This window comes from Phaethon aethereus (genome assembly GCF_964289735.1).
Source record: "Phaethon aethereus genome assembly, chromosome: 1".
Lineage (NCBI taxonomy): Eukaryota > Metazoa > Chordata > Aves > Phaethontiformes > Phaethontidae > Phaethon > Phaethon aethereus.
Genome location: NC_138575.1, coordinates 114926881 through 114942722, shown reverse-complemented (window position 1 = coordinate 114942722; position 15842 = coordinate 114926881). Strand labels below are relative to the sequence as shown.

The following is a 15842-nucleotide window of genomic DNA, read 5'->3' as shown; positions in this document are numbered from 1 at the left end:
CTCCTCACACAAAATTTAGCACAGGCTTTGTTTGAAAGTACTCCTGAACATAATTGGAACATGGTTATTTTTTGGTTGGGATCCTAACTATCTGCAACCATCTGGTAGCAGGTATTTAGTTTTGTCACGGATTTTGTTTCATTACCTTTATCATCTTATCTTTGCTGTCTTTTATGCAGTGTTGGATGGACTTTCACATCCCATCTGTTTTCTGCAGTGGATGGAAAAATCTGCTGATCAGGACTGTCTCTCACACAGAATATAGTATTTTTATTTTGAATTACTTTGCCTTGATGTCATATCTGCCATTTAAACAGATAGGGCAGTCATCATCTTGCGAGTGTGCCGGCTTGCTGAGCCTTTTTCTTCCTAAATTTAAATGAGTGTGTGATCAGATGCCTTCACTATGATCATAATTCTTTTATTAGAGGTTGAATCTTAATGCTCTTAATCTTTGCTGGGTTGAAAAATGAAGTTTCTGAACCACAGCTTCTGGTCTTACAGCACAAAATCTGTTGTTGTTCCAAGAGTATTTTTCAGAGAATAGGATGTGCTTGAGTGAAGTAAGGTTACTTAATGAAGTAAACTGCGGTGTCATAATCTTGGGCAAATCTGTCTGAAAAATCAGAACTTGCTACCCCATTGTGATACACCAGGATGGGGCAATATGAGGAAGTCCACTACAAACTCAGTGTAGAATTGGGCATCAGGAAAGGGAATACTGACATTAGGAAAAAAAAAAGACATTTGTAAGATGAAATTAAACTGCGACTTACTACGTTGACGCAATCCGTGTTCCAGTGATGTGCAGGCAGTGAGTACGGCAACTTAAATGTTGCTGTTAAGTGATGGAGGTTTGATACAGGAACAAGCAACTTATTTTCAAAAGTGTGAGCCGCAGATTGTCAGCCTTCAGCTGAATGAATCGTGGATGCAGGGTGGGTTTTTCTAACATAGTTACGTGTTCTCTGCCCAGAAGTCCTCTTCAGGGCTGTTTTCTCCAGACTGATAAGAAACCCACAAGCAAGAAGGATCTGGTTTTGTCCAACCCTTCCCTGCAAGAGTGGGTAAGCAGCTCCTACACTTGCATCTTGGATCGCTTGAGGGAGTTTAGTGATTTTATGAGCGCACCAAAAGACAAATTGTGCCGTTGTGGTTCATTGTTAGAGTGTCTCAGCAGAGCACAGACAGCTGTAATCAAAATACAAAAGACACAGAAGAAGGCAGAAAAATACAGGAAAAGAGAGATAAACGGAAGCCTGACAGAGGTAATGCCAGTGGCGGTCACAATGCTAACCCCGCGTTGGTTCAGACTCGGTACAAATTTTGCAAACCCTTCCGTCTGTTGTGGGGTCAGCAGCTTAGCTGTTGCTTGCCCCCGGCAGGGAAGGCGGTGCGGGAGCATGGGAAGGCACTGGCTGGTTTGGTGAAGGGCCAGGGAGGCTTTTAAGGCAGTGCTGCTGCTTGGGGAGATGCTCATCCGACTTGAGCCTGGCAAGTGGGGTGTCAAGGACGGCCCGGTGCGGTGCATGTTGGTATGTTGCCGTACTGGAAGGCAAAATAAATTTGGACTTGAATTATGTGTTGTGATCCCAGCTCTTGGCAGTGGAAATCAGAAGCAGTGCTCGGCTGGGATGCTCCGTCAGTCAAAAAAAAATGTGCTGATCCATAACCACCTTAGTCATGGCTTGTACTGGCAAACAGAAGTAGTATTACAATTTTTCCTTATTTTTAGGGCCCATACACATTGGCCCTCTCTCTTAGGAGGCACAGGATTGCTCTTCCTTCACGCATGCTTGTTCTCCTTATGTAGTCTGTGGGTTACTTGTTCAAAAACAGCAAAGAATCCCCAAAGTCTTAAGACTCAGCAGCATTGGAGGTTAAATGCGTACTGGAGTGACACAGATAGAAGCCTGTCCGCAAATCAAGCATGTTTGAAGTGCTGCTTTCTGATGGATTTGTTTTTTTATTGGACTAGCCCAGGCAAAATAAATTGTTGCAGTTGTCATCTGAACTCAATTTAGGTCATCAAACTGCCACTTGAACATTAATTTATTTTTAAAAAACCCCAACACAATAAACAAAACCAAAAACCAAACAACAAAAATAGAAAAAAATTCAAAGCTTTGCACTTAAACGTCAGTAATAACTATAATAAAATGAATGAAAAAAGCTTCCAAGGCATGAGCTCTGTGTGTGTAAATAAGGGCAGAATTAAATCTTATTTGTGGTAAAAAATTGAACTGAACACAACAGGAATCACATGCAAGGTTGCGAATGGTTGCTACTGCTCAGGTTTTCACAACTCCTAATTCTGTATAATGGAGTTACATTAAAAAAACACCCTTCTCCCCATCATCTTCCCTTCTGAAAATCAGAGGGGGCTTGTTCCAATGAGTTGTTTATTTCTGTGAAATTCAGCAATTTATTGAAAAATGGAGCCTCACTTGAAATGACAATTTGGTTTACCATGAGGATGGTGTTACCTTATTTTGAAGGAATCTAGTTATATAAGGCAGGTGCACGTTATGTGTGTAAAATTTAAGTCTAATACCATACTTTCGATTATGTTGAACTGTCTATCATTTCTTTAGTATTTGGTTATATGTTGGTTGATATAATCAGACACTCAATTTTTTTTTTTTTTTTTTTATTTTTAAGTTTAGTTGCATACTTTTAATGACACTACAGCCCAGGCTGTGTTGCCCATAACTTTTGACGTATAGCTTTCAATTTTGTATTTGGTGGCTGTAACTCAAGTGATTGCTGAAATGATGATGTAAGCTTATTCTTTTGAGCAATGAGGTACAATACCATTAATTGCCTTCTAACTTCGCACACACAATATTCTGACAGAATTATGGGGTGTTAGGGTGAATGGAACAGCTTCATGCAGGGGTTGTCAGAAGTCAGATAGATGACACAGGGTTGCATGCATGATTGTGTGCATAGCTTGTGAAATCTGATCTAGTACTCCAGGATTTATTTTTTTATTCCTTTTTTCGGGTTTATAGAAAAGTTTGCTATAAAGACTCCTCTGAATGTTTTGTATGCTTGAACAGCCAGCAAAGTATAATTGCAGTTCTGTATGAAGTCATATGTTCCAGGAGAGCGAAGTCAACATACTCCATGAGTTTTCAGCAAAACACCTGTGTGCTTGCTTAGTACTGAGGTACTTGGCTAAATTGAAGCTTTAGCAATAATGTATGTATTGAGTAACTTTGGGTATGTGGCAGGATGGTCCCCTGCAAAGGCAAGTGCAGCTAAATCAAGGCGCCAGTTTATTAAAATTTCAGTGCAAGATTTGGGTGTGATACCACTGGGAATAGAGACTTTGTTAACAAGCTGCAGATTTTTGTATTTTGTGTTACCAAAAAGTGTTTTAACTCATTACTTCTGCAAGTTTATTTTGGACACCCCTAGAAAGCATTTCTGTTAATAATTTGCAGGCATTAGAGTATGTCACTGAAGGGTAAAGGTAACAAAATCCTGTTTTCCCTTGTAAACTAACTGGCTGGCTGGCTTTTAAAGGCTTCAGATAAAAAACATTGAAATATAGCAAGGAATTTCATGTGAAATACACATCTTGGTGATTAGCAAAGTTACATACATCTGTTTGCTGAACTCTGCTTTCTCCCAGTGCATTGAGTGTTGATTATTTTTAAAACTTTAATTGTAAGCCTCAAGGGCCACTTCATCAGCTCCCTGAGAAAACCCTCTACTGAACGGTAAACTTGCAGTCATCTCATTTTGATTAATTAACCTGTTAATACATCCATGAAGCCATTGGGCCACCTTGGTTCATTCCTTTAACACACACTAGCTGTAGTTTTTTGCATGTTACAGGCAAATGTGCTTCAGGGAGCTCATGATTTATGCCAGCTGAGTCGTGTGCTTTCACAGTCCAGTGTCTGTTCAGTATATCGACTTCTCAAAATTAGTCTGTAATTTTTCCTTTTAAAAAAAAAAATCTTCGAGGGGGTTTGGGGTTGTTTAATTGCAATGTCAGAATTGTACAGAATTGCAGTGACTTTAGTGTATAAATCATGTTACTTATCAGATGAGTTTCTTATTAGTTAGTACTGAAGCTGTGAGCATTGTTTATTTCATTAGTGTGTAAATTTTTGCCTTGCTGCTGAAGACAGCACAATCTCTTCAGTCAGTTATGTCCTTGGTAAAGAGCCTTTTTTTGCCACTTCTATCTGAGCAGATACTCAGGTGATCCACGAATCATCTTGTTCTCTGGTTGATGAGCTCCACTTGCTCACCAGCCTTCTGGGCTAACCTGAATTTGTCTGGCTGATGAAATTAGGTTGCAATAAAGAGGCTGCACCAACAAAAATAACTAAGTGGACTGTGTTGCTGTTAGTGCTGTAATTCAGCAGAAATACTCTCAAATTTTTTGAAACAATGTGTTGGTGTTAGATTTGTTTTGTGTGGAAAAACTAAGTACTTCAAAACACTTCAAACCCGTTCCCTTCCACTACTGAGATGCAAATCGTAATTGTCCCCATCCCTCCACTCCCCTTCCAGGAGCTGGATCTACCAACTCTTGACTTCACGTTGCACCACACACATCTTTGATGGGTCCTGCGAGTTTCATACTGGGTATATGGAAGTTAGCATATTATGCTGAAGTTTTCATAACCTAATACATCTCTGAGATCAAAGACAGGAGCTACTTTCAAATGGGAGGTTTGAAGAAGGTGGTAATGGAAGCACCATTTAGAAACTGTTCCATAAACAGACCCTGCCACTCATTCACGAAAGCTGCTCTATGCCTAGCTAAAGGTTTAAAAGAATGAGTAACTGGAAGCAAAATTAACATTTTTGTGGTTGTTTTTTTTTTCTTTTTGTTTCAGTGGGTGAGTTTGTGAGTGATGCCCTTCTGGTACCAGACAAGTGCAAGTTCCTTCACCAGGAAAGGATGGATGTGTGTGAAACTCACCTGCACTGGCATACGGTTGCTAAAGAGGTATATTCATCTGTCTTAAAATTTCCTGCCCTCCTTCTTTAGGGCTGAATCATTCTTCTGAGGATGAGTTTAAATATAGCAGTGACATGGAAAACAAAAAGCAGTACTTCCAAGTGTTTGAGTGAATGGCTTTTTGTTCTGCTTTATACGGTAGGAAATAGGAGTCACTCTGCTGAGCACATCAGAGTCCACTGTTGGATACTTAACCTTGACCTTTGAACCTCAATCCTGTTTTGTAGCACTGTTGGTTTTTGGTTTTTTCCTCCCACATCCACTCACACACCCACCATGTTTTCTGGCTCCCTGTGTTAGTGCTGCTCCGGAACAAAAGATTGATCACTAATGCCTGGGCTTTGCCTTTATCAATATGGATATTGGTATGCCAGGTGCTCCACAGAGATCAAACAGGCCTCAAAGAATGCGGTATATGAAATTCAGCATGAAAGGGTAGGACAGCTGATAAGACACAGAACTAGCCAAAGACATTTTGCAGTCAAGCACAGATTTCTTACAGTTTAGCAGTGCTTTACTGAAAACAGAAATAAAGCTAATGTTATAATTGCTAATGCATTTTGGACATTTCTGTCCTTATTTAGAAAGGTTGGAGGAATCAAAACTGAGATGACCTTCAAGAAGATTTCTGGCTGCTCTTTTGTTTGGAACCTTTTAGTTTGTATGTTATCCCACCCTCTGGAGATCAAAATTGAAATGTGCTTAGCAGCTTTTCAGATTTTCAGTTCTTGCTTGAATCATACTGTTGCCCCTCAAATGAAACATTTAAAGCACCAACCTTCACGCGGGCAAATTCTAGTTCATTTTAAGTACTTACAGACTTGGAATGGTATAGCCTAGGAGAACATCATCACTGTGCACCACTGAACTGTTTTCCTTTTTTCACCTGCTCTACATCACTGTGTCTTTCTGTCCTACATCACTATATCTTGAAGGTATAATTATGCACAACTGACTATTTTCCAAATACGGCTGGAAGGTACTGTACTGGCAGAGGTGTCAGACCAGAGACAGTGTGTTTCCAGTATATCAGATATTTTAGATGTTAATTGATCTTGCAATGAAGTCTTTAATAGCATTAGTACATCAGGATCGGGATTAATACATCAAATTGTGGTTCTGCCTTCGAGTTTTATGTTTATGAGGCAGAGCCTGTGAGGATTTGCGGCAAGAGGATCTGGAGTCGTCAAGTATATGGGAGGAGACAAGTCTTTCTATACTGGCAAAGACTGAAGGGCAGGAGAGGGGAGATCTTGTCGCTTACATTTGTCATGCAGACACAGGTAGGGAGCTACTTACAGTGCAGGTAGTGAATGCACACATGACCACTCTAAATCCTGTTTCAAAATTCAGAGATCGTGCGGTTCACCAGCTTCAACTTCCTAAGGCAGTGTGCAGCCCCTTACGTTTTCTGAAGGTCTGTGACATTTTTTCCAGCTTCCTCCATGACAATACTGTTGCTGTTTTCTTTCTATTTTCTGTAGTCCTGTAGTGAGAAGAGTATGAATCTGCACGACTATGGCATGCTGCTGCCCTGTGGAATCGACAAGTTTCGTGGTGTGGAGTTTGTTTGCTGCCCATTAGCAGAGGAAAGCGACAATCTTGATTCAGCTGATGCCGAAGATGATGATTCAGATGTCTGGTGGGGAGGCGCAGATGCAGACTATGCTGATGGAAGGTAAGAGTGACCTTCTACCCTTCAACTTGTTGTTATTATCTTATTGAAGAGCCAAAAATCTGTCTGAAAGACCTCAGTGTGGCAGAGTCACCACTCTTTGTAAGTGAATTTGTAGCTACCACGTTTGAAAACATCAGTGTTCTGCCCATTTATTTTTAACTTCCTACAGAAAAGCTTGTTGTTAATATAGTTATTGTGCCTTTAATACCTTCATCTTTTCTTCAGTGAGTAGTGCCATATTTATAACAAAAATACTTAAATACATACTTTTTGTCGACTAAATGATAAATACTGTACTCTTAAGATACTTCACGTACAGTCTGGGGTACTGCAGCAGATACTCAGCCAATACAGCCATTGGAGGTTTTGAAATGTCTTCATTCATAATAGGCATTAGCTGTGTGCCATTATTACCATAAGAATATTTTTCTGCTGACAATTACTTTCTAAATGGGATCTAAAAGAAAATCTGCTTTAATACCTAGCTCTTGACAGATTCATTAATACGCTACTGTTAAGTTGGAGTATGGATGTTAGACAGCAGTGGATGGGAAAATACCATGCTTGTCTTTACCCTTCAACATCCTCTGTGCACACAGACTGATTTTGAGCCAAATATGGGTTATGACTGTGTTGTAACTGAGTGGTCCAGTGCTGTCAAAGTCTTTTTGTATCACTCTCTTGAGCATGTTAGACTGCAGTTGTGAGAACAGAGTACAATGTTATGTACTTGCAACTGAATTCAAACAACTCTAAGATGGCTTTCTTCATAAATGAAGATCTACATTCAAATTCTGTTTGTTCTCCCTAGACTTCCATCACTTCCTACTGTGCTAATGCAGTGTTTCTACTTTTTAGGTGATGATACTGCATCTTTTACAAATAATACACCAAATCAAAAACTTGCGGCAGATTACAAGTGGTTTCAAGGAGAACCCTGAAAATAAATGGGAACTGCACAAAGTGAATAATGTGGAAAGTTAATAGTTCTGCATTGCATTAAGTTTGGGTTTTATAATCTGGATGGAAACAAGTTCAGGAACAGTGTAGAGATGAAGGACAGAGATTGAATTGCTGTAATTTGGTGCAAAGAGATGGCATTAAGACAATGAAAAATTAGAAACCATGTCATGGTGGGCATATAAATCTTTTCTGACAAAGCATTAGTAAGTGTTTCAGCAAAGAGTTCTATGTGAATATTGGAATAAGTTTAATTAAAGCAAATATTTCCCCATTGTAGTTTCCATCTTTCTCTCATAAAAGGGACTGAATGGTCAGGGCTGTTTGATGCAAGAAACCTGTGTCAAGCAATATTGCATCTTCCACCTTGACACCTTCAAGTTTTTTTATGACTTGTACTTCCAACAGCTGTCAAAGCATCACAATTTATAACCTTTTTCAGTGGGATTTGTAAACCAGCCTTTGGACTGTTGCTGTGTCACTTCTGTATATTTCATTTAGATTTTGATTGGAATATGTTCTCTTAGAATAAGACATGAGTACAGTCCTTGTTCTAATTGAGACAAATTTTCCTTTTTTCATCATATACATATATATATATGCACACACACAAAAGATAGATACATAGATCTATCTTATATACCTATTACCTGATTTATCTATATTTTATATTTGTTATATATCCCTATATATAAAATACATAGATAGAAAACTTTTCTTGTATCTGATCAAAGATTCCTAAAATATTTTAAATGAAAGAGCTCACAGGGGTGTATATAGAGTAGTTTTGTTTGTAAGAGAGTTATCTCTTTTATTTCTTTTTCATGTTTGTCACTGAACAGTTAATTTACTATCCTAGTCCGTTTTGTTCCTCATGAAGCAGTTTAATATCTGAAGAGATGAGTTCACAAATAACTTCATAAATTTTGTATCTTTTTAAGAATAGGAGCTTTAATTGCATTTGAATCCATTTCTGAAGTTCCAAGCAAATACTGATGGGTTTTTTCCCTCCCCTCCCATAGAAGTACATGCAAAACAAAATTGAAAGGATCCTTTTATGGGGCACTTGTACTTCAACTGCAGATGAAGAGCCAAGTAATTTGTAGTTCTTTTACACTGACTCACTCATATTTCTTGCTGCCTCTTCAGCTTCCCAACTGCATTTAAACTGCATGAACTGGAGCCAGAAATACTCTTGTAATTTAGTCATATTAAAAAAAATACTAATTTCATATGCAGCAGTAGGTGGTAGTTCAAATTTTGTGTGTGTATATATATTCATATATATATGACCATATGTTTGTGTGTTTATAATACATATATATGCCTTAGTCCTAAGCTTATTGTGAGGGAGGAAGGAGGAAAAACGAAGTGTAAAGTGGGGGAACGCTTTCTTAATGCTAAATTCCCAATATTCTCTGTTATTAAAGCACCTCTGTTTGAAGTGCTAACTTAAGTCTATGTTTTTTAACCCAGCGTGGGTGATCTCACACTGACAATGATTGCTTTGTCTTGAAGCCTTCCAAAGAGTTAAAAATCTCATTGTGCATCCTTGGTGTGACACTGCATGAAGGGGAGAGAAGGGGCTGGTAGCTCGTGCACTGGCTAATGCCAACACCGCTGCTCAGCAGCTCTGGAGCAAAGCCCTCTGTCAGAGAAGGTTTGGGTTCTTCATAGAGCCCCTCTCTAGGCAGGGAGGGGGTATGCTGTTAGCAAATCAGTTGGGCAAAATATCCATCAAAGTACTTTCCTCACTCAGGAATCGTGATAGCTTTTACGTGGGTCAGATCAACTGAGTGCAAGTTGTTGGCATCTTCTAGTTGACGGCTTCTGACATACACAGGGTACACTCCAAATCATGGGAGACGTGCTGTGCATTTCAAGGAGGGCACTCAGTCATTCTGGGGAAGTCTTGTGTTCGCTTTGCCAGTCTTTTTTTGTGGCCACTGCTACAAGTACTTTGTTCATGCAAAGACAGGAACATCAGAAGGTAGGAGCTGGTCCATTAGGAGAAGGATTTCATGCCATTACTGTGCTGTGGGTTTGTGGCAGGAATTCCAAAGCATTCCTGTTGCAGCAGTTACTGGGTTGATTTACTTTACCCATTTCTACCCAGAAGTCACGATTTCTAGCTAAGATTAGTTGCCAATACCACATGAGTACCTCAGCAATTGCTCTTTGTTCTGGTTTTTTTGTTTGTTTGTTTGTTTGTTTGTTTGTTTCATTAAGATCTGGGTTTGGTTCTGTTATACAAATAAGGTCTTTTAGATTGCTTTTGGTATGCATAGCTCAATGTCTTTGGTACTGAGAGTCACCAAGTGGCCCAGGAAGAACATAAACCCCTCCTCACACCTGAGTGGAAACAAATTTGCTCTAAATGACACCAGCTGCAGGATTTCATATTCCTTGTTTCTCACGTCTGGCTGTGGAGCCATCTGCTTGATAGCTGTGGGTTTGTCTCTCACCCTGCCTGTGCCGAATACCACTCCTGGGGAGCGAAACCTCCAGGCTGGCTGCTTCATGCTCCCATCTCTCTAAAATGACACTGGAAAATGTTGGGCACAAACCCCCACCAGTGGGTGGTGGCATGGTGACTCAGCATGTGGGTCTTCAGAAGGACTGTGGCTGCTTTAAGACACCCAACTCAAAGTGGCGGTGACATGTTTGAGGTAAAGGTGCCAGCCTGAAAAGCAAATTTTTATATCTTCGTTTCTCAAAATTCCTGTCGTGACAAAGCAGAACCCAACAAGTGTAGGTGATGTATTTTGAAAGTAACTGTATATCTCAAACTATTCAGAGTTAAATTTTAATATTTGCATTTATCATTCTGAATATTTAGAAGAAACTACACTGCAGTCATTAATTTTGTGAACACCCTTTTTCAGATTGTCTTGTATTTTTACTCACAACAGTTGTTGCTGGAGGACTGCATTTTCTGTTTTGCTTTGTCATGGGTGTTTCCTTCTGCACAGGAGAAAGCAAAGCTCAGCAGCACGTTGTGTCTGCACCATTGGAGGGCATGTGGAGGCAGCTTGGGCTGCGGTGCCATCAGAGATGGACATTCTCCATCCCAGCATCTGACCACCACCTGGGTCTGGGCATAAAAGGATGTGGCCTGTTGGCAGTACTTGGGGAAAGGAGGGAGGGTGTATTTTGGTGATGGATGTGGTATACCCCCTTTTTGTTCACACAGCCAAGAGGGTCGCTGTCTGCCCCCAGTTTGGAAATTGCATCATGTCATGCTCACCCTGAAATAGTGTGTAACTCTGACTGTGAGGTCATGAGCATTTTTCAGCAGTGCTGTTCCTTGCTGTTATCCACGCCTTTAATTAAAATTTACCTTGAAGACTGCCTGAGCGACAGCCAGATGCAGGGGCTGGCTTTCAGCATAGCTGCAGAGCTCTCCCTGCATAGCTCCAACTCAGGCAAGTGACCTGCAAGGTCTGGCTGCCCTTCAGACTCAGCAAAGCCTCGTGGCCCTTCTGCCTGTATGTGGGCACTTGCTGGAAGCTTCAGTGTCCTTGACGTTCAAGTTGAACATCTTCAGGAGCGATGACCAAGCTGGAAACTTCCAGGTTTCCTCTGCTATGTCTGTGTCATATGTGCCTCTCTTCATCTTCTTGTCACTTTTGCGTGAGACCTCCCAGGCTGTCTTTCGTACCGGGCAAATAGGCTGCTGTAATTTTCCATCTTTCACAGCAGTGAAACTGAGGCATAAGTCTCACTGTTGAGGGTTATATAGAAAGCTTTGCTTTAAGTCCCATGGCTCAGGAGCAGAAGGTAGTGCCTTAACTTCAGCCAAGTCTCATTTTTCTAGACAATCTGAATGTATTTTCAAGGTCCAAAGTAGGAGATTTAATTTCTCATTGTTTTTCCCTCAGCAGGTTAGGCCAAATTAATTTTGTCTGTTTAGCGTGTAAAACGTATGTTCAGGCTGATGTAATGATTGGGTAGTGCTGTAAATGTTGCATTGTAGGGAGCAGTGTATTTTATAAGGGTTTGGTTTACAGTTTCTCATAAACTTCTGCCAAGCAAAGTTTCGTGGTTTGTTTGTACTTGCTATTAGGATAGTTAATATGGTAGCTTTTTTACTACAATAAATAATCCAAAAGGATGTAGTCCACTTTGGGCTGATAATTAGGTATTTACTAAAACATGTTTTATATAGCATGGTAATCATATTGTTCTTTGGTTTTGCAACTCTGTACCAGACTGAGCTTAAGGATGAGTGCTCATCTTCCAGATTCTGCAAAAAAGGAGTTTTAAGTGCTCTATCCTTTTTGACTCCATAAAGAGCTATTTTTTTTGTCAATGGTATCTGGAAAAACAGACTTTTTTCTTAATTGCCTGCTCCAAATCTAATCCAAGAAATCCTGAAAGCCTTTTTAAAACTTGTCAGTTTTTTCTAATGGTGAAAGCAGCATTGCGTATGTGCCTGTTATGCTGAATTGTTTACAGCTGAGACCCTATGCTTTTAATTAATCAGTCTTGTTCTGGCGCTTGGGGAAGAGTTGTCATGGGCCCAACAGAATCGCTTTCCTGAGTAATTTGTTAGAGATCCTCACTTGACGTGGAGGAACCGTACATTTAATTTCTTTCACCTTCTAGGTCTTTTTATGTCTTTATCTGTGACTTACATGGTACAAAGATGTCAACACACGTTTTACCTAGTGTCTTCCCTTCAGAAATGTCTGCAAGTTAACCTCAACATCAAATTAGTTGCAATTGAAATTTCTCAGAGTGCTGTCATTAAATCAGGCTGTCACAAGGTGTGTTTAAATGGCCACGGTCATATAGTGCCCTGACCTCATATAATGACACACTGAGTCCTCGTGGTGTGTCATGCTACTGCCTTGACACAAAGTAGGCAGACAGGCAATTGGGATCTTTACCTGTAGCACATGTTTATGAAAAATGCCTAAGTCTAAGTAATGTCACATAAGCAAGTAAATTTAGTACTATATCAGAGTCAGTATAAAAATTTTAAAAGTCAAATTTAATGGGGTTTGGTCATTTCTATACTTGGGGAAATTCTCTTTCCTTTTGCAAGTGTAGCTTTGACTAGGTACTGCTTAATTTCCTTTGCTTGGGTCTCTGCGTGCGAGAGCCGTGGGAGATTTAATGCAGGCAAGAGCCGGGAAGCTGTTGATGTTTTAATTGTGAATACAGGTGAAAGCAGATAAATGCTACAACCGTTCTTTAGTGTTCTCTGTGCTCACAGTGTTCATCAACAAGGACTATCCAAAGCATGAAATCCTCTGAAGTCTTCTTGCTCTATTTTTCCCCATTGTATCTCCCTGTGTTCCTCTTACCCTTCATTTTCCCCTGCTCACCTCTTCATCCACCCCTAAAAAATATATTTGGAAATACAGCATGAAGGAAGAGTCTTTAGGTGATTGTTTGACCCAGGCATATTTCTGGCCGTTGCATATTAACTGACCAGGGAAATTAAGAAAAAGTAACCAAAACGCTCTAATCTTCTTTATCTATTGCTCTGATGAGTACTTTATTCTCTCCAGCATTTATCTACAGCTGGAAGAAACAAACACGGCTTGAACATGGAGAAAAAAATGGGCAAAACTAGGAGGATTATGGTGGCGGTGTTGATATGCATTGCCTCCTCCCATTTCCAAGAGAGGTTTCTGTGTTGCATCCCCAGAGAGCTTTAATGGACGGGCTTTCAACCATGTGTGTTGGCCGTCAGCAGCCGGGTGTCCGTCGTTCAAGCACGCCTGCAGGGAGGCCGGCTTCTGGCATCTTTAGTGAACCCCTGCTGTGGCCGTGTGGACCCTGGGGTGGCAGTCCCCATGCGGTGGGGAAGGGCTGCACGCCTGAGGAAGAGTCAGGCCCTGCACCGTGTCTGAATACGGAGCGTTGTTGATGAAGAAATCATGGGGGAGGGGGCAGATCTTTCCAAGATTCCTCCTACTTCTTAAATCCTTCCGTTTTTACCTGTTTCCTCATACATGTACCTAGTATGTAGTAACGTCGTGTTTCTTGACCATTACTCCCCCCTCCTTCTTTCCGTTGTTCTTACTGTTAATGTTGCCTTGCACCATTGAGTCAAAAATCTGAGGCTTAATTGGAAGTTCAGCTCTGAGCCCAAAAGATGTGTCTGAAGAATGTAGAAATGGGATATCTGGAGTCCTTTTGAAGTTTCTGCTTTTTTGAAGCTAAAAAAATGTTACTGATCAAGAAAAAGGAAGGTGCCGAGACTAAATTCTTCATTGGAAACACACTCACTGGAGGAAAGAGAAATTTAACATTTTGTCTCTGTTGAGTATTCATCTGTTTTCAAGCCACCTTGTCACTCATGTTAAAATAAACAGCAAGTTCTCGTTGATGTAAGCTTTTTCATTAAATGGGAAAGTCAATTTCTAAAATTTCAGTGAGAAATGCTCCAGTGGGAATCTCCTAAATGATTCTTTAAAAAAACAAAACATTAAAAAAAAAATCCACCCCCTATTCCCCAAGCACTTGAGCTAGTAAAGCTGAACCAGATGTGAAGCGGGACAGAAGGGTCTGTACTGCAGGTTCTGACTGAGAAGCGGAAAATGACTTGCATTTGGATGGATAAAAAGATTTCTCCTTTTCCATACTGTACAGACTGAGCTGTAGGCTGTTCATACCCCAGAAAATTTAAGGAAAACTGACCCTTGTGCCAGCAGTGGTATGCCTCTTGCAGTGGTTCAGGGTCTGCTTGGTGGGGAGCTCACTCATCTGTGACACAGGAGCAGGAGGGCTGCAGCCAGAGGCAGTGTTCCCATCAGCTGTCCTAACATAAATTGTTCCTAATTGGGAGTCAGTGCCCTAAAATCAACACTAGGAATTACAAATTTGCTTAGTTTTTCTTGCCTTTTTCCCCTCCTCTGAAGTTTGCCATCAGTATAGGTTAACGCCAATTATTGAAATAGGTGAATTTTGCACTATGTGAATTGTCCCATCACTAAATTGGTGTTTTAGAGAAACTGAATTCATTTGGAGAGAAAGTGTGGAAGGTGTTCTGCTTTTTGCAATACAATATTTCAGCAAATTGGTCGGAAGTTCATGTCTTCCTGATTTTTATAGTAGAACTGTTAGAAATTGAAATGGAATTGAAAAATCTGATCTAACTCTGTGTTTTTGTAAATACTTTAATGATAAACCTAATTGCCTTTCTTTATAAATTAAACTAAGGCATCACCAAATTGTAGGCATGATATTACTGCTTATGTTGAATAACTCCAGGAGTATTTTGTCCTATTTGCATATTTTATATGCTATTAGCATATTTTGTGTCACATTCTTGCATTAATTGGGTTTTTCTCTCATGTTGGCTCTTACTTAATATTCAGATAGTTCATGGTATATTTTTAATTAATAACAATTCTTTTTTTCCTTTTTAATGTGGAGGTTATTAAAAGCAAATTGAGAAATCGTAGAAGCACCAGACTATTAATGACTCTAGAAAGACTGGTTAGTACTGGATTTCTTCTTAGGACAAGTAAAGTTAGAATGGAATTCATGAAACACCATGTTGCTTTGAGAGGTGATTACAGTGATGGTGAGCTGGCAAATCCAATCACCATTTGAGTATAAAGCATTAACTGAAGTGATGGATGAGGCTATGGGTGGAGAGAATTAATCTAATTGAGGAAGTGGTGAGTAGAAGACAGCCAGGCTTTCAGGACCCCTGATGAAAGCAGTTTGCTAGCTGTGCAGGCTACCTATATGACTTAAGTGAATGTTGAGCTTGTTTAAGGAGGTTAGTGGCATCAAACTTGCATATGTAGTAGAAGGTTGACTTAAAGAGAAGGATTACATTTTTTTGACCTCACAAAACAGAGCCATCAGCTGCCATGTTTTCCTTAAATAATAGGCAAAAATGTTATAAGTGAAAATTTTAAGTTGTCACTTGTAATGACTTGTGATGACTGAAATGTGGGAGAGAAAGGTTCCCTATATATGTTCATGTAGTAATCAACTCAAGAAACCCTTCTGATCTCTGCAAGATGTTCTGAGACATTATTGTGACATCGTGATATATACCGTCCCATTTCAAGCGCTGTGCTATTTATAATGCAAAAAAAAAATTGGAAGTGAGAAATTTGTAGCTGGGTATTTCAACACATGCTGTCACACCAGCATGACTGTGTGCCAGTGGATGTGTAGCGGGATATCCCTCCATAAAGTTATACAGCAGTTTCTGCTTTATTTTACCTTTCAGTGATATATCTA

The 15842-nt window shown here is 40.0% G+C and overlaps 1 protein-coding gene across 5 annotated transcripts in view; it reads left to right on the top strand.

The window, feature by feature from the left end:
• The window catches only part of APP (amyloid beta precursor protein), a gene marked incomplete at both ends in the record, with an annotated part of 237102 nt that overhangs the window by 114489 nt on the left and 106771 nt on the right, over positions 1 to 15842 (top strand). For all 5 annotated transcript variants that reach the window (XM_082010909.1, XM_082010908.1, XM_082010907.1 and 2 more), the window contains 2 exons: positions 4863 to 4975; positions 6472 to 6665. In XM_082010909.1, coding sequence (XP_081867035.1) covers positions 4863 to 4975; positions 6472 to 6665 — 307 coding nt within the window. The remainder of the gene's footprint in view (positions 1 to 4862; positions 4976 to 6471; positions 6666 to 15842) is intronic.